This window comes from Poeciliopsis prolifica, unplaced genomic scaffold (genome assembly GCF_027474105.1).
Source record: "Poeciliopsis prolifica strain line A6 unplaced genomic scaffold, Auburn_PproV2 SCAFFOLD016, whole genome shotgun sequence".
In the NCBI taxonomy this organism is placed as follows: Eukaryota; Metazoa; Chordata; class Actinopteri; order Cyprinodontiformes; family Poeciliidae; genus Poeciliopsis; species Poeciliopsis prolifica.
This window is the reverse complement of record NW_026562391.1, coordinates 10535855-10555133: the sequence shown is the minus strand read 5'-3', so window position 1 is coordinate 10555133 and position 19279 is coordinate 10535855. Positions and strand designations below refer to the sequence as shown.

The following is a 19279-nucleotide window of genomic DNA, read 5'->3' as shown; positions in this document are numbered from 1 at the left end:
AGAAAAACCTCACACATTAGAACAGTGTGTAAGGCTTCAGATGTGAGGCCATGGATAAAAAGCCACATGACTAAACGGCATTAAAATAAAAAGTCTTTGCAAAAACAGCCTTAGACGAAAAGGTCTTTTTTTTGTTCCAATATAAAGTTCTAACTGTAATTTGCGATTCCTCCCTCACACCAACAGATGGCGACCGCACACAGCTAGATCTACTGTCTTCTACGTCAGAACCGGAAATAACCCATCATACGCAAGGCTGGGAGCAGGCGCACGTGGGTCTTAGAGTAGGTTAAAGTTATGTACTTTTGTCTGCTTTATTAAGAAATATGCCGAAGAGAGCGAGGGCCCGGTCGGAGGAAAACAACTCAGTGGAGGAGCTGGTCCAGGATCCGCCAGCGGAGGGCAGGCGGACACGCAGCGGCCGCACGGTGCGCCCTCCTGCCGCGTTGCTGGACACCACAGCCCCGGTGAGGACTCCCAGCAGAAGGACCAGAAGGTCCGTCCTGCAGGAGCTGCCACCGCCGGCGGAAGAAGAAAACCCCGAAGACACGGAGCAGAAACCAGACAGTCCGACTGTGGAAGAATCCAGTGCGTCTACAGAGGCAGAACCCGCAAAAATAACAGAACCCGCCGGGCCAGCAGAACCCACAGTGCCCTCAGACCCACCCGCCCAGGCAGCAGTCATGGAAGCGGATAAAGCCGATGGTGAGGGAGGAAATCAGCTGCCCAAGTCTGCACCAGCAGAAACGGCTCCTATAGGTTCAGGGAGCATCCCGAAGAAGAAAGCTCACCTGGCTTCCAGTGCCAAACCGAACCCGGCGGTTCCGCTGGGAAAACCAAAGTCAGGAAGAGTGTGGAAGGACCGAAACAAGCAGAGGTGGGATCTGTCTTCAACTTGCTGAGCACAAGCTGAAATCTGCTCATCTCTGATCAGAGAAGTTATTTATTAACCTGTCTAAATAAATATACTGATGAAATAATAGATGTTGTAGATTTTATGAGGAAACTGTTAATTTATTCACAAATAAACAACGCAGCCTATCATAACACCTAAAAACAACCTGGATTGTTTTTTCAATGTATGCAGCAATTATTCTTTGAAAACTATTGACTAGTTATACATGCATATCGTTAGTAACGAAAAAACGCTCACCTGTCTGTTACCTTGACGTTTGCATCCAGGTTCTCTTCGTTGGTCAGAGACAAACCTCTGTGCTCCTCCTGGGAGAAGAAGATGCAGGCCAAGCGTGAAAAGGACCTCGTCAAACAGTTCACAATGAGGCTGAAGGAGGAGAAAGCCCAGAAGAAGGAGGTGATGTGACGCAGAGGTTCTGGAGAAAAAGTCATGCTCTTTCAGTTCTATGTCTAACAGGCTGTGCTTAACTTCTTCTTTTTTTTTTTTTTTTTAGGAAAAGAGGAAAAGACGTGAGGAAAACCTGAAACGGCGCGCAGAGAATGAACGCAAAGCAGAGATTGTACAAGTGGTATGTATATAACTCTCCTCACAGAAAGAACCTCTCGCCTTTCAGGTTTGATTTGCCCTGCTTTACTGGAGGATTCCTTTTTTCTTCCATCATTTGGAGTTTCTAACAGAATTCCTGTTGCACATATTTAGCTGCATTAATTATGGGTCATTGATTTCAAGATGTCCAAAGCTTAGGATATTATTCTAGAACCAAACGCTGCTTTAAACCTCTCCACACCTTGTGTCTGCTGTGTTCCTTGGTCTGTTTATTCGCTCATGTTCTTAAGAAAACTTCTGATGCGTTGACAGAACAGCTGGATTTAAAGTGAAGGAGTACAAATGGATGCCACATTTCATTTGAAAATCTTTGATATATTTATTCTCTGATCATGTAGAGTCAAAAAGGATGGGGAAATATAGGCATGTACAAAACTCCTCGTTTGTTTTTGTTTGATAGATCCGGAACACGACAAAGATCAAGAGGATGAAGAAGAAACAACTCAGGCGCATCGAGAAACGAGACACTCTGGCTCTGCTGCAGAAAACACAGAAGCAGAACAGCACAAGCAAAGTGCAAAAAAAGATTCAACAAGATTTAACTTAAGAACTGACAATAAATTACATTTATTCAGAAAATTGTCTACATGCTGATGCTGAATATCATTGCTCAGATCAAGTTTTGATATTATTCTTGATTTCCAAACACAGATCTAAGAGTCTCAGTACATAGAAGAGGTCAGGTTTTTACATTCAACTTAATAACTTGGTTTCTGTGTACTCAGCTACTTTTTTGAGGTCCATCTTCCTGGTTGCTGAGTGGTCCCCCTTTTTGCTCCCAGGATAATGTTCATTTTGCATAAAAGATTCAGGATAGTATCAGACATTACGTGATGGGCTGATTCACCACTTGTGTTTTGGAATCAAACAGGTTCCCCCAATAATGTTTCTGCTTTATATATACTTATTAAAAATACTAATGAGCAATTATTAAATGTAAATTTTGCCACGCATGCGTAAAAACACTCCATGAAGTGGAGATGTCTGCACATCAGGAAAAAAAATTGACATTCTGATATTTCACAAACTTTGCTTTCAACTGTCGGTTCGCTCAATGTTCAATTTATTCAAAGGCAGACACTGTATGACGTCTGTCATCTCAAAAAATTGGATTGTTTAGAGAGAATTATGAAACAAAGTCCTTGACTTAACCACAAAGGGGCGCTGTCAAATCACAATTTAATTATTTATGAACAAGTACAAATCAAAATGTTTCATAGCAATCCAGCAGATGTTGGTGACGCCAGCGTCCGTCGCTTCACGGATTTGTTTTTAAAACCTCACCTTGTTCTTTAAATCAGCTCAAACGAGTGCACACACTGACAGGATTGGGTCATTTAAATTTAGATTTAATATTATTGATAAAAATACTTGTGACAAATGAAAGTATGATGTAATCAGTTAATCACATAACTAATTTTAAATAGAAAACCAATTTTTCAGTGTCATTTATAAAAAAAAAACTTACAACCTACAAGTCAGACACTATCAATTTACCACAAGGGGGCGGTATTACATCAACATTAAAGTAATCTTCGATGACGTTTAACAGTATATTTTTAAACGTATATGTAATAAAAACACAATAATCCTTTTACTAATCTCTTGACATCAGGATTTAGCTCATTAGATTAATTATGCAAGAAAAAAAGTACAACTAGACAAAATTCTTTCCAAAACCTGGAAATTTTATTTACAGTTCAAGTCAGTCACATGCAACATTTTCTTTAAATGAATAAACATGAAATTAGCAAAAAGAAAAAAAAAACAAAACTCATTTTAGTTTTTCCCCAAAAGAGCAATATACAAAAATAGAGCTTACAAATACTGTACAGCATATAGTCTCCAAAAATATTCTGCTGCAGAATTCTTAGTTTTACAAACAATGTCTGTGAGACTTCACAAACATAATCAGTGTTAAAAAAAAAAACAGGGAAAAGTGAGGAGAATTCAAGGTAAAACGGCTTGTTTAGACAAAAGGGAGGAGGAAGTTATTTGTGAGTTTGTAAGAGCTACAGAGGAATAAATACACAATACAAACAACACAGGTTCACTTCAACAAGGCAGTGATAAGAGATTTAAACCCTAAATGGTCTGGTTGCTAAAACCAACCATGGAAAACATGAAGAGATTCAAGCAGCAAAGAAAGTTTCATTGGGTTTCCTTCTTTTTTTTTCCTGTCAAAATGAACACTACCTGGCATAAAACGGTGTTATGATCAATAACTCCCTTTTTCTTCTGTGGTTATCAGTAAATTATTCATGTCCAACGGTGCTCCTGACTGGGTGTCTATTTATAACTGCTCAGTCTAAGGCAACGCTGACGTCAGGGATGATTTCAGCGGTGGGAAGACATTTCTTACTGCGCTCTTCATCCCCATTTTTTTTTCTCCCTCTGTCGTCACACACACTCTCTTTAATTCCTAACATTTCATGTCTGGTTGGCACTATCAGGACGGCGGGCGGGAGGAAAACAGGGAAGCTTGTGTGGGGGAAAAAGAATGTCTAATAACCAACGACAAAGGTGGACAAATGGCAGCAAGCGCTAGCTGCCGTGGGGTTGAAATGAAAGACTCGAGTGGAAATTCATCCTGTAACAATATCGTCTTACATTGAGCAAAGGGTGAGAGAAAATGTTTGCAAAGCAGCATGCATTCACAGTAAACATTTCCTTCTAACGTGAGGTACACAGGCAGATCAGTAAACAAAGCTTTAAGACTTGAGTTGTTAAAATGGAAGAAAGCCAGGTTGTATGAATGGCGGTAAAATGGAAGATCTGCTCCCTCATGCTGCAACATTAACAGTCCCAGCCTCTTCATGGCCAAAACACATCACACACCAAGCTAGAAGAAAGGCATCGCAGTCGTTTTGTACATAGATGTAATAAAATACATCCGTCTCTTTGTTCAACTAAGGCTAAAATGGGTGCAAAGATTCTCAGTAAATTTCAGTGTTAATTGTTCCGTGTTGTGTTAACGCCAGAGTATGACATTCGGTGGCGATGAAACATTCGTCAGAGTAGCAATGCTTTTCTAACTGAAAGCCAGAGACACTTTGTTGAGATCATTGCTTTGTGGCGAGGATGCAAAAAGAAAATCGAAAAGATAATAGGACCAAGACGGTGTTGGAGACACAATCAGTGACTTGTGAGAGGGATATCTGGCGATTCAGAACGATGTCTGATGTCACTGATGGAAACTTGCCAAAGTATTCATGCCCTTCGAAGATCAAAAGCAAAATTTTTGACAAGTTTGACTGGGATCTCATGAGATAGACCGACGCAAAGTAGAAGACGAGTCTAGAAAAGTGTGGTATGCATTTATATTCATCCCCCTTTTTTCTGGTAGTATGAAATAATGTTAGATCAGGGCTGGCAAACTCATTTTGTTTTTGGGCCGCATCAAGATTATGAATGTCCTCAAAAGGACAACTCAAAGCTGTGGCAGAATGTAAAACTACCCATTAAACAAAATATTACAGCTGATTAGTACTGCCTATAATGTAACAATTTTTACATTGACTTAATTTCATATTCAAATGAAAACTGATTTGATTTGACTGATGAAACAATGTTTAAGCACTCAACTGTTATGTTAAAGTTCAATTTATGTGATGATCGAGAGTACAGATTCCCGGATTTGGCCAGCAAGTCTTGAGCTTGACACCTGTGGTTTAGATCAAAGCAGATTCATCAGCAAAATTGAGGTTTAAATAGATTCACAAAGACATACAGCTGCAGAGAAAAGTGACTATGAATGACTGGTGGGGCTGAATACAAATGCAAACTCACTTTTCAGATTTTTATTTGTTGAAAAGATAATGGGACATGAAGACTACTGCAAAAGCATGCAGATATAGTCCAGTGTTATTTATGATGAAAAGCTCCTTTTGTAGACAAATAGCTCTCATTTTCATTAAAACGGGTCAGACCACAGGCTGTCTCAAACTTATCTTCGGTCTGTCGCTGTGGAATGAGCGGCGTTCCCAGTAACATTTGTGGGAAAAGTATCACTATGTGGTCACAAGTTACTTAGGCGTGCAAAAGAGATAATTCGGTCATAACCATAAATTGCAAGTGTGTGGGAATGAAATGTTACTGAGTAGTAATTTCTGAGAAGCAGATAACTGTGGCAATGGCCTAATAATAGATGACCACAAGATACAGAATGTATCATTTGATGTACTGAAGGGACAGTAGGTGTCCAATGTGAGTATTATCAGCTCTGACGGGTGCCGAACTTCTGACTTCACATTATCATCATCTTATGGTTGATTATAACATGCTGTAAGGGCTATCAGTTAAAAATACTATCATTATGTTCTCTAAATCCCGCTGATTACCAAACCGAAGCCACAAAACACTTCATCACCAAACCTCAGTGAGCTATTTTAGCCCACCAATGTTACCAGGAAGGGGTGTGAGGGGGGTTCACAGCGAGGCCTTTCAACTAATTCACCAAATTCAGCTAACCAGAAGACAAAACGTATCCACAAAAGCAAGGCTCAGAGCTGAAGGACGTGTGGCACGAAACAAAAGCATGTTGTACCGATATAGAAAGGAGGGGGGAGGCGAAAGCACCAGAAGACTGCAGAGAAAAAGCAGGAGAAAAGGATAAACTGCAATGTGTGTTTGCATGAATGAAAACCCTGGTTCACTCCAACCTGCTGACCACAGACTATGGCAGTGTCACTGAGAGAAAGGAGGGTCAGCTCCAGCTGCTCCCTTATGTGCATGTATGTGTGTCCACTAAAAGGATATGCTGATTACACTCTGAGGCCAGGACTGGTGGTGCTAGCGCCAGTTCACTGACTCATGCTCCTAAATGCAGCAGTACCGAGGAAAAACAAGAGAAATAAAAAAAGAGCGAAAATAAGTGACAATAAATAGATTTACACATTTGTGGCAAGAGAGATGAAGTAGCTGACACTACAGAACATTTTGAGGGAAGATTTCATTTTCATTCTGTTGCGTTCCAGAAAATAAACTCTGTTGCAGGATCTGTGAAGTGACTTTCATAGCTTTACTTAAAAGTCTCCTGCTTTCAACTGTGAAATCTTAACTTGATTACATTAATACAGAAAAAAAGGGCAATGAAAAACTAGAAAAGTTACTTCTATTAAACAGCTCAAAGATCTTGGTTTGGAACACATATTTTTGACTTGAAATCTAAATTTTGCAGACAACTGGATTAGTCAGAATAATGTCTGGACGACGGTAACACAATCAAACGTTTCACATTGAAGCAGACAAAACTGTTCCAGAGGTGTCCCTTTGAGATTTATGTAGATCTGTAATGTTTTAAAACCACTTCACCTGCTTTTTACAGGGAAAAGAGGAAGAAATAAAATATAACACATGACCTTAGGCCTAAGCAATCAAGATTTTGCCTTCTCATAAAGTGCTTTTTAAACGAAATGAACAAAAAATAATAATATATATATCTTAGTGTAGTGAAGTTCTTGGCTTTTGCGTTTTCTTCTTCCTCGTCTTTTGCTGGTGCCCTCCAGAAAAGCGCTTTGGTTGTGAAAAAGTAACAAAAAGAAACTTCTTCTAGATTCATTGTCCATGAAGTAAATAAAGTAAAATAAAAAAGAACAGCTGATTATCAGCCACTTGGTGCTGACATAAAGGAAATCCTTTTTTTTTCTTTTTGTAACCGATGCAAAAATAAAAAGAGGTGACGACGACCGCAGACTCTCAGTTTTTGTGAGCTTCTGCTCAGTTATTCCAGTTTGTGTCAGTTCACACACGCCCACCAAAGGGTACCTGTTTAAGGTGTGAGTGTTGGGATGTGGTTTGTTGTGTGTGTGCGCTGGCTGCTTTCCGAGAGGGGCTCAGCATCCACTACACCAGGTTCTCGGCGCCAGGCAGGGGCTGCTGGACGGGCATGGGTGGCTCTGTGGTGCCAGCCTGCTGGGCGAGCTGCAGGACGGGCATGTTGCACAGCGGGCACACTTTCCTCACCTCCAGCCACTTAATGAGGCACCTGAGGATAGAAAAATGAGCCAAAGTATATTTAAAATGTCATATTTAGAAAAAAGAAAAAAAAAAAACCCAAAAACTATTTAGCTGGTTCTTCAAATTATCCAATAAACTCTTACTGGCCAGGGATTACCTTTCAAAACAGAAATAAAGAACTAATGCCAGAAATTGAAGACTAAATAAATAAGAAGATAAGAAAAAAATGAGGAAGAAATGAAAAACAAACAAACTATTTAAAGCTAATAAAGATAATATAGAAAGGCAGGAATATAGTAAGAACATAAGATGTAATAATGTAAATAAATTAGAATTGGGGGTAAAAATCCTGTTCGAAAAATCCCTTTTAACTTTATTTATCTGAAAGCAAAACTCGAATGTCTTGGTGTGACCCAGGGCAGCGATAAAGGAGCTGACAGCTACAACAGCCTATCAGATAGAAATCACATTCATATCCATATCATATCCTTGGGATGCCCTGCTTCATTCTGATGGGACTCAATCAGGCATCACTGTCTATTCAGATTGTAAAATATACACAAACAATCCAGAGGTCGCAAAGATATCCTCCTCTGGCCACGTGAATATGGAAATTCACGTGGCCAGAAAAAGTAAATCTGTTTTCGACTTCATGTATACTTTAGTTTGACTGTACACTCCCGGACAAAAGCCTATACTTACTTCCGATGAAAGGCATGTTTGCATGGACAGATCCCCAGCTCATCTTTCTGTTTGAACTCCTCCAAGCACACCGCACATATCTGAAAGAGAAGGTCAGAGTGTGAGCAATAATTTCTGTATAAAGCGTGCAGGAACTGGAAATGTGTTGATAATTCAGTTCACTTTGGTTCTCTCCGCACTAATCTCAGTTTTGTGTCGGTGGACTCCAAACAAACCACTCAGGCGAGCCATGAATGTCTGGTTCACAAAGAAAAACACAGCTGTGGCCAAAATCCACACAAAAAGACAATAAAAGGACAGGAAAAACAGAAGAGTAACTGACCAACTATGTCCGGTTATACAAGTCTGACTACCTGTGGTCTTTTTCTGATTTAACGGGAAGGCAAACATCGTCACTGGGAAAGCTTTTCAAACAAACATTGCAATGCGATTCTTTAAATGTTGTCAATGACGGATTCCAGATGGACAGGCCAATCCATTGATTCAAATGCATTTTTCCTAAAGAAAACATTCCATTCATAGTGTTTAAAAAGATTTAATGAAAACCAGTTTTCATCTGTGCTCTTTGGCAGGAACACACCTCTGCACCAGACTCATATAACTAGCAGAAGACCTAGTAACTTATTGTTTTGCTATTTTAATCAGTCAATTTACTATAACTCACTGAAAAGGAGCCATACCCAGTGATCAGAGTTGGACTATTTGTTCAATACTCTGCCATTTGAGGCAAAGCTATCAATTTTCAATTTGTCTTAAAGAGGGGAAAAGGCATAGAAGCAATCTTTGGCCTGACATTTAAATTACGAGTTAACTCTGATGAAGTATGTTGTGTAGTTCAGTTTAACAAGCTATAAGGAGACCTGGTCAAATCACAGTTGATGGAAAAAACAATGAGCAGCAGTAAAAAGCTCAGCTCACCAAAAACAAAACAAAGGAGTGTCTCATGTTGCCAGAAAGCATGGATGAGTCCAATGAAAGCTCCTGCAAAGGGCATCCTGGAAGATGTATCCTATCATTGCACTTCGCTAAGAGTGAACAGCATTTCAGACAAACATCATGCCAACAGTTACTGATGATCTCGGACTACTTTTCCGCTTCAGGACTCTACCAGAAAGTCCAGAAGGAGAATGTCTGGCCATCTGTCCTCCACGTTTAGCTCATTCACATTTTGGTTTTATCTACAGAACAATGATCTGAAGCTCACTGGCAACTTCACCTCTGAATGGCTGTGAAAAATGAAGGATATGCATCGGCCTAGTGGAAATCTGGGCTTCAATCCAATTGAGATGCTTTGCAATCATCTTCAAACAGACCATTTATACTCTAAAATCCTCCAATATTGATATGTTTAAAACAATTCTGCAAAGAAGAGTGGGACAAGATTCCAACATTAGCAGTCATCACAGACAGTTAATGCCATTTGGTGCTACTAAGGGTCGCATCAGTAGATGTAAGGTTTAGGGGGCAAATACTTTTTTCTATAAGTCAGGTTGATTTTTAAAGATTCTCCCTTTAATAAATGAAATCATCATTTGAAAATTGCATTTTTGGTTATTTATATTATCTTGACTGGTTCTAACTTCTATTGGATGATCTGAACGAGTGGGAACAAGTCGCAAAAACTGAATAAATCTGTAAAGGGGCAGAACAGAAAAGATATTTCATCAATATTTCAGGGGGCTGACATCACAAAGCTCGTAAGCCGTAAACTTACAAAATGTTTATTAAGATTCATTTATTTGGAGAACTTCATCCTAACTCTCATCCAGCCCAAGATTAGCAAACTTAATGGTTGTTTAGCAGAAAAGCATTTTTCATGTTTTGTTCATGCTTTCAAGCTATCTTGGTTAACAGCGCAAGGGTTCATAGGCCTCCACGTGCTTTCCTAATTAGATTAACAGCCGGGGACCACCCATGATGGTGTGAGGCCCGTGATCACAGCGGTGGCTGCACATCTAGGGTCATGCTTGCTGAGATCAAATATTTACAACCGTTTCCCCAATGAAAACAGATTCTTCTTAAATTAGGGCAGGATCCAAACAGACAGCTAAATAAACAAGAATTAAATATTGATGAGCTCAAAAACTAAAAGTCTATTTTTACCCAAAAGCTAAATTAGCTTCGATTCTTATTGTATTTTGGTTGTAAACAGCACCTTCAAGCATCACTGATAGACTGTGCATCAGTCTATTTCTTTATTGCCAAATACAGAGGATCACATAAATTAGACTATCAAACCACAGATTAATGAATTACTGTTTTACCTTCTGTGTGACCCGACAAATTCCAATTTGTCATTTTCTACACTTTTTAAATATGTGAATGCAAAACAAGAAAAAAAAATAGTGGTGGAGATTTCTGCAGAGTTCAATCTTTATAGATAAGCATGATGGATGGATGATGAACAGATATTCTCTATCCCTTCCTCCACATGTGTATAGAGGGAATAAGCAGTGGGAAATATTCTTTTGACCTTGAAAATAGCTAGCTTCAGATTCCTCAAGACTTTTGGAGATTTGCGTGGGAACCCTGCATATTGCCAACTGCTTTAGTTGAATCACATTGAAATGGTGCTGCATGAAGCTGCAAACATTCCTGGGACCAATCTCGCTAAAGACTTGTTATGGACGGAGTGTGCGGTTGATGTCTGGTCAGTGACCTGAGATGACAGGCCACACTGTGCCCACACCAAGCAGCTCCAAGAGTTAACAGCAACCAATTCAACGACTGACAGGAACTTCAAACAACAAAGCATAAGCATAGAAGCGGTTTGTCTACCCACACTCACAAAACTTCATTCACCTAGTGGACAGCTCTTTTATGGTAGAAGGTTTTCAGCTGCAACAAAGATTCCTTTAGCCAACCCAGATTTATGGTTGGACAGACAGCTGTGCCTGAAAAGAACTGTATGGGGGCTCGAAGCTTTTTCTTCTGACCAGTTTTGGACACAGAGCAGCTATTTGTTTGGATGTCTGCTTTGCTCTCTGCATTGGAGAACAGATCAATGTTCTTCCTTTTCTTGAATGCCTTGCCTGAGATTTCACTCTCACAGTTGAGATTGACAGAGAAAAACAAATCCCTTTCACTAATAGTCATGTAAGCTTTCAGTCAAACTTTCTCCAAATCACAAAATGTCACAGAAGTGAATGTAGACATGAAAATTTTACAAACTTTTTACTCATTTTGTGACTTACAAACCACTGGAAATAGCAAAACAAGGTACATAGAGACTTTATTTTCACTTGGTATGCACAAATATTTGTCCTATGTATATATTGAAGACGGTGGATGTGACATGTTCAAATACTTCTTATCTGGCTTCCACAGAACCCAATGAATATACATTTACCAGTAGTATCAAATTGCATCAATTCAACAACAATAAACAAACATTTGAACTCTACTGGTCATTGACAGGATCTAAAGTATAAAAGTCCTAATAACTGTATTTCTGTACTTTAAAACAACTTAGTTATTTACAATAAAGTTCTGTGCAGGCTTCAGTCTGAGATATAATACTTGGCATCCCAAAATATTCAAGGCATAGTTCTCACTATTTTATCAAACAAAGCAAACCAAATTACTGACATTTTTAACACCAGATGTTATAAATACAATCAGTATTTGTTTTAGATTTAAAAGGTAAAAAAAAATTACCTTGATAACTTTAATGGAAAAATATTTTGAACTATATTGCATGGAAGTTCACTGTTTACATAACACATTTTTATGTGTGCCAAGCAGGCTGGTTAATTTCCGGATACAAAAAAAAAAAAAAAAAAACTGCGAAGAGACTCTTCTAGAAGATCTGATTAGGTTACACATCAGACATTCTCCGGCATGCCATGACCTGCAAACCAATCCCAACAAAGTTTCTTTTCTTTACTTTCCATTAAAATGTTGAAATTCGACCTAGCTTCACTCATGCCTCTAGGACAATACTTTATATTCAAAAGTGGGTCATTCAGTCTGAGTTGAGTGTGCATTATTGTCCTTGACTTCTTTATGTTGTTTCAGTCTTGAATCAGTTTCTCTCGGTTTCTTAAAAAAAAAAAAAATGCTCAGAGGGGCCAACGGGAGGCTGGCAATAAACTGTGCTGGAGTTGGTGTGAAGATGAGATTCCCGGTGCTAAAGGGTTGGGGATCTTGACTGGAGTTCACCACGACTCTAATTCAAACCTAGTTCTGCTGCTTACTAGTAATTTTCCAACTCAGTTTAGGGGAGGTTACTGTTATGCAACAGTGCCACTGAGACTAGAATAATGCTGAGACCGATGAGTTAAACAGGAGATGGTAGTTTTCACATGGCAATGAGTCATGTGAGCATGAAATGAAGAAAACAATGAATGTCCCAGTCTTTACTGCTGCCTGAATAAACAAATGTATAACAAAACAGCAAAAAGATTCCCCAAAAAGCAAAGCTGAGTTACACTGTTATCACATCACAAACCACAATGCATTTTACTGGAATTTATGGCTTTGAGGTTAAATATTTATTGAAGCCCTTTTTAAAGATTTTCATTTAAATTTAAGAGCAGGAGTTCCAAAACGTTTGTTTCCTCAACCATTTAATACATTATATTAAGAATTTAAACTTAAGAATTTAAACAAGTCTAGTTTTTGTCAACTTAAGTTAATGGGGTTTTTGTTTGAGTCTGCATGTGATTTCAGTGTTTTCATACTGAGGCTGTCTTACTTCAAAACATTCACATGGTATACATTAAGCTTCACTGCCGTTCAGGATCTAATAACACCCATGTTTTCAAACCAAACCTTGTAAAAAGCACTTTTCCATTATGAGGTAGCCGTTAGTAGATACAGAAATATTTTCATTTTAATAGCTACACAACAAGTCAGGTTCAGGAGCTTTTGCACAACACAGCCTGTTATTAGCTTCCACCTAGACACAACGCTAAGTGAACACAACATGTTTGCTCAACTATTGTTCAACAGCAAACAACTTTCCATTTTCTGATCCAGAATAAGTTCAATTCAGAATATTCCAGCGACTACAAAAGAGCAGACAATTTTCATATTGAAAAATCTAAAATGTTTAGTGCTTACCTCATGCAAGTTTAGCTCTTTGACTTTTTCCTTCTGAATGACCTGAAAGGGAAACCAAACATATGAGGAGAAAGATGCTTTTTAATACAACCAAAGGAAACAATTCTATTGAATTATTCATTATTTTAAAACAGATTTGATAGAATAAGTTCCAAATCAGCTGCTAGTTTTCAAATAAAACATTCAAGTGTAGAAGTGTTTGCAAACTCTGAGCTTGATGCTGTTCCATAGCCAACAGAGGAGTCGAATGTTGTGATGTTTTAAGGTCACAAGTCGAGAGACTAATTACAGAGGCAAAGACTTCTCCGCTAGGAAATGATATTGCTTCTGCACTTGTTTTAATCAATATCAGGTTATTTAACTATCGAGCAGCATGGTGAATAAGCAGCATGTCTGTCTCTCTGTTGGAGTAGCTTTGTTGGCTGCATGTTGCTCTCATTCTTCTCCACTAATAAACACTGGACACATTTCTTGCAGCATAGCCTGGCATTTAAAAAGTTCTGAGTGCACAGGAGAATTATGTCGTACTTAGTTTTTTTTTTTTAAAGAAGCGACAAAAGCCTTGAAATACCAACAGCTGTCAATCTAACTCATACAACAGAAATTGTACGCTTCAAAGATAATGGGGCTTAGGACTTTTTTCTCTGCAATTTCATAGACTTTGTGCATTTCACTATCCCAGTGCAATATATTTGATACATAATGCACAATGTAATACATCACTATACATTTTTGCATACTCATCATCAGCATAAATAAATCAATTTTCTGCTGTATTTTTTAGTGGGTGGAAGATGAACATTTTCTCCAAATCACACATGATCAAAATTGAGTGTACAGGCTCAGATATACACATACTCCCTGACTAATATTTGGTTACACCTCCATTAGTAACTTTCTGTCCACACTGTGTTTTGAATCCATCAATAAGATTCCGATAAATTTCTGGCTGGATATTTGACAACTCTTCTACAGAACTGATACAGATTATCTGATGACTAAACATACAATATTTACTTCCAGAAACACAACAATCATCCTTTTAGAAATAGATAAAGCATTTCAACATTAAGCTGCTGGAATAGCCAGAACCTCTATCCGATTCAACATCCCAGTATCATTATGTGCAAAATTGCAGTTGCAAAAACTGTGTGGATGCAATAATTCATGGTCTATCATACTTAGGTGCCGTTCTCTCAGACTCTCCATTCCTACAATATGCTACAATTTTCCCATTTGGATCGATTTCTACTGTCCTTGATGCCCAAAACTCAATGACCATCTTAGGAGGCTTTACACTGGAGTGGTATTGTGCGTTTTAAATTAACCAGAGTTTTTACCCATGAATATAAAGCCTTTTTGGGGGGGCATGAGTGAAAGCTCAGCAAAACACCAGTAGGAAGAAACAAGTGAACTCTAGCACCCCTGAACAGGTACTTAGAAAAGTTTGTGCCAAGCAATCAACCAATATTTAATGGGGTTTTATTTTCTCTTTTAAGAACAGTGTCTATCTTCTATAAGAAGATAGCTGATGGGTTTTGATTTGGAACCAGCTAAGAAATATCAATTCAAACATCAATATAGTGAGTATATATTTGACTCTGTGATAATAGAAAGCCAGTCGACCAAACCAGTGCATTCATTTCTTGGTTTTTAAAGCGATTGCAGTAGCATGATGTATATATAATCTTTCCACACTGCAAAAAATTTTGATTAGATGTAACATTAACGTATGTTTATTAAAATTATACCTTCAAATAGGAACTGTGTGAGTGTGTTTGCAAGAGTTATCTTACTTGTTTGTATGCATACAGCTCTTTGTGTGCCTGGTGCCGTAACCTGGGGAGACGGACAGACAAAACACCTTTCTGATTAGTAATTCATTGATTAACATTAACATGGTTACATATCCTGCATCCCGCAATGGTGGACACAAAAAAAGAAAGAAAAAAAAAAAGGAGGTGGACAAAACTGGCTTTGATCAAAGAGAACAAATTATCCAACAACGTTGGCTTTCATGTAAATTAGCAAATGCATTAGAAGATAATTTTACATATAATGTACGTAGAAAGAAGGTTAAAACAGAAAGAGCAGAATAAATGTCTTGGCAGAGTCTGTTGAGTCACAAAGTTCAGTCTGTCATTTAATTCACCAGGCCAAAAATAACTTCCTGACTAAAAACATATGGCTTTAATCAACCAACACAGAAAGAAGGCAGAATATCTCCTGAAACAAAACTTAGAATCCTCAGAGATTTATTTTGCCAACTGAGGCAGGAGTAAGTCAAATTACATATAAACAGATGATATTCTTGGAATACTTTAAGCCGTCCTTTCTTTACAAAACACTGCACCTCTGGTAAAACTATAATTAAGTCAGATTTTAACAGCCATTAGGAGCTGCAGGCTGTTTAAACAAGTCTTACACAGTTCCAAGAAAGTTGGGACAGACACAAATTGAGCTTTAAATACACATACTTCAGAGAACAGCGAGAGAACATGATGGACATTTAATGAGAAGAGAATCCACAGCACATACTTCAGAGGGAGATTAAATGATATAGAAAAGGGACGGGGGAAAAAAAAGTAAAACAGACAAAAGAAATTCGTAGGTTTGTAAGATTTACCTCCATTACTAGTAACCTTAACCTCTCGCAGCAGAGTGAGAGGGATCTGTAAAACAAGCAGCACAGTCTAGGAGAGAAACTGACATTTTGAAAGAGGTCAGCATGTAGAGGTGCAGAGACTCCAAATGGTTTGGGGGAGATGAGGGGTCAAAGTTCAAAGGGTCACTGGATTGTGACTGATTTATGTGGGGTGTTCGACTGGGTTGCGAAGGCAGATGAAGAGGACAAATGAAAAGAATGTGACATCTCTCGCCATCCAGCATGTGTAGTTTTAAAAATATTAAAACATTAATCAAATATTAATAATGGAAATTGTTTGATATACCAGCCAATTGACCAGTCAATATAACTCAGTATCAGAAAATCTGAATTGCAGAGCAGTGTCAAAATCAGAATCGGGTATTAAGGAGTAATGATGCATCCAGCTGAGATGTTACACATTATTGGGTTCATAATAGCTTTCAAATTTTCAGAAAGTCTAGGAATTCCCTCCATTTGTTTTAACAAATACAAAAAAGTTTGTATAGTCCAGTTGTGCTGCTACAAAACTTTAGGATTTTTATGACTACATAAAAAACCTATGACTTACAAATGGTGATTTTTATGCCAAAAAAAAGCATCAAAATGCTCTTTTTTGGTTTTTACCAACTGAAGAAAGGTTTTATACATTTCAAAGTGACTTTTAAAAAATCTTGGATCAGTCCAAAATTATTCAAATGAGATTTGACAAGACTAAACGTTTTAAATTTTGATCAAATGTAGTGGAGACTGATTAAACTAAAACAGTTTTTCCAATTTAGAACCAATGAGAAGCTTTGAGGCCAGTTTTAACATTAGTGTTGTTGCCTGCAAACCACTGAGTCAGTTGCATCTAAATTGTAGTCCATTGGTTGTTCGAGACGCCCATCATTATTAAGTCTACAATTTAAGCAAGTGATTTAGTCTGCAAGCAAAGGTTGTCAATGCAGATGGATTTTGTTTCTCTCTCTTTTAGGCCAGGAACTTTACTAGCTGCATTTCCATTACAAACGTGCACAAAACTTTGTGAATATTCCTGTAAAGCAAAAAAAAAAAAAAAAAAAAAAAGAAGAAAAAACAATTTTGCAATTGCAGTGTCTCCAACAAGGAATTAATTTATGATAAAACCATGTTTTCTTATTCATCTAGACATATCTGGTAGTTGCACATTCTTTTGCTGGCACTACAAAATAAACCAACTGCTCAAACACTGTTATTGTTTATTTGCAGAAAGTCAAGACTATGTGCAACAGGAACATGGTCAACATTTAGGCAAACCTTGCTACATATTTTATACGCGTGTGGACAGGCTGATAAACCACTGAGAGAGGTGGTTGAGGGTTTCTGTGAGAGGCTGCCTTGTGTCAAAGTGTGTGTGCAAATTTGGCTCTGCTGGAATTTTGCATGTCAACTCTAACACCGGCATCTTTTAATCATCTGTCCATAAAGCAAGAGATGCAATGCAGAAAAACAACAGAATTACCCTTCTGTGACCTTTAAAGCTTAGCTGGTTTTCACCAGAATTATTTTCAAAGTAGAAAAATCAGGACTGGAGATACAAATTACACATTTGTAATCAAGTCACTTGTAAACACACCATCTGACAACAGTGTGGGCCACTACACTAGGATACAAGCCCATTTATTGCCAGAAAATGTTCAAAATGTAAATTAAATAAAGGCTAACACTTAATGAGGAGTTGCATGCAGTGAAAAAAATCCCTCACAAAATGCCTTTATGGAACATTAAGCAACGTTTTGCTGAAGAAAATTTGCAGCTGAATTTTTGCTGCCAGTTAGCTGCGGCAAAAATTCTGATGTCTGCTTTTTTTGTTACAACAATGATAGGTCTATGAGAACACTGCTAGCAAATGGGCATAGCTAAGATTACCAGTTTTCAGCAAGAATGCACTGAACTGAACACTGAAAATACTGCAAAGTATGTACAAATAATTTTGCTCCAATCGTTTGGAAGGTTAATTCTTCAGCTTTGTAAAAGAAATCTTTTACAGAGCAAAAAGGTCTCTTTTTACTTCTAGTTGCTAAGCTGATCCTGGCGTTCAGTGCTGAAACACAGAACTATGTGTAAGCCATGAAGAGTTTCTAATTTACAGGTAAATGAGAAATTGTAGGAGTAGTCATTTTTACTTACCCTCTACCCTGCATGACAGGATATGGCAAGATGGCGAGGGGAGAGTTTTAGGGGAAACTGCTGCTTCTCGCTGTCTCAGATAAAACAATGTAGTGCATTATGTGTGTTCAGTTTGTTACTGGCTGAAAACAAAAACCTTGTATTTCCAGCACTGAGGATAATCTGATTACACCCAGTGTATAAAGAGGGGCAAGGAATTGACTACTGAAGTAAAGATTGTTTTTGTATGATGGATATTTAAAGGATTACTCTTAAATCTTGCTGGATTAAAACATGCTTCCAGATGATTAAAATAAAGTACTAAAATTGGCACTTTTAAAATCACTGTGGAAATCTAACAAATACAAAAGAAATAGTGGAAAGCCAGAACACAAAGGAATAAAATAAGAACAATGAAGAGGTTAAGATTTAAAGTGCCATGATCGTAGAAAGCAACTTTAGATCTCTTAAATAATTTAGAGAATTTTATTAAGAAAAGTGTATTCTCTAAACTGTGCTGTTGAAATATTCTATCCATTTTTGAAAACGATTTTCAAAAACGGTTTTAGATACACATCCTCTGAAGCGGATGTGGATGTTGTAGAATCATCTGACTTTAGATCTACTACACTCGGTAAAGTTGCAACGCTAAAGAAATTCCTGTATGACTTTTTACTAAAATGTCCACAGCTCTTACCTGATCAGGTAGCAGCAGAAGAGGAGGCTGAGGATGAAGACAAAGATGGCTGTCCCAAAGACCACAATGTAGATATTAAGAGGAAGGTTCTGGAACCCTATATTTGGCATCTTGAAACTGTAGTGTGGGAAATCGGAGCTCATGGATATTCTAGACGAAGAGAGACATACACATACAAAATATAAGAAGTTGCACATTCTGTATGGACTGAGAGACATAATATGTGTGGACATAAGATAATACAAAGTAAATCTAAAGTTTGTCATTTTGAATCTTTTTTATTATGAATGAACAGCTCAGGTATTTTAAAAGTTAAAATCAGCAAACTGACTAAAAAGATACTTGTGGAAGATCAACAGTATTTAGCGCAGACCTACAAATTTTACAACCCGGGGGTGCCACATCAATCCCTTTTGTACTATTGGCCCTCATAGGTCAATAAAAAATATCAAGTTAAAAATTGCATGTGTTAACAGCAAAAGGTGAATCAAAAAAGGACTCATCTCAAAAATATACAAAAGCCTGCAATATGAATCCAATGTTAACAATAAAGAAATTAAGG

At 37.9% G+C, this 19279-nt stretch overlaps 2 protein-coding genes across 8 annotated transcripts in view; one reads left to right on the top strand and one right to left on the bottom strand.

The window, feature by feature from the left end:
* Positions 1-237: 237 nt before the first annotated feature.
* On the top strand, positions 238-2101 carry ccdc86 (coiled-coil domain containing 86). The gene is made up of 4 exons (XM_055041242.1): positions 238-877; positions 1183-1312; positions 1410-1484; positions 1923-2101. The coding sequence occupies exons 1-4, from the start codon at positions 327-329 to the stop codon at positions 2067-2069; spliced, it is 903 nt and encodes a 300-aa protein (XP_054897217.1). The 5' UTR covers positions 238-326; the 3' UTR covers positions 2070-2101.
* Positions 2102-3189: 1088 nt separating this feature from the next.
* Positions 3190-19279, bottom strand: part of rnf24 (ring finger protein 24) — a 30554-nt gene continuing 14464 nt past the window's right edge. For all 7 annotated transcript variants that reach the window (XM_055041028.1, XM_055041030.1, XM_055041033.1 and 4 more), the window contains 5 exons: positions 18718-18867; positions 15043-15085; positions 13247-13288; positions 8183-8262; positions 3190-7508 (listed from right to left, as the gene is read on the bottom strand). In XM_055041028.1, the coding sequence (XP_054897003.1) occupies positions 7367-7508; positions 8183-8262; positions 13247-13288; positions 15043-15085; positions 18718-18867 (457 nt within the window). In that variant the 3' untranslated portion in view covers positions 3190-7366. The remainder of the gene's footprint in view (positions 7509-8182; positions 8263-13246; positions 13289-15042; positions 15086-18717; positions 18868-19279) is intronic.

Bases quoted from the DNA above. Each gene is read 5' to 3' on its own strand.
- ccdc86 (XM_055041242.1), top strand. From the start codon at position 327: ATGCCGAAGAGAGCGAGGGCCCGGTCGGAGGAAAACAACTCAGTGGAG. The intron at 878-1,182 runs GTGGGATCTGTC...GTTTGCATCCAG, and splicing joins AAGGACCGAAACAAGCAGAG to GTTCTCTTCGTTGGTCAGAG. The intron at 1,485-1,922 runs GTATGTATATAA...TTTGTTTGATAG, and splicing joins AAGCAGAGATTGTACAAGTG to ATCCGGAACACGACAAAGAT.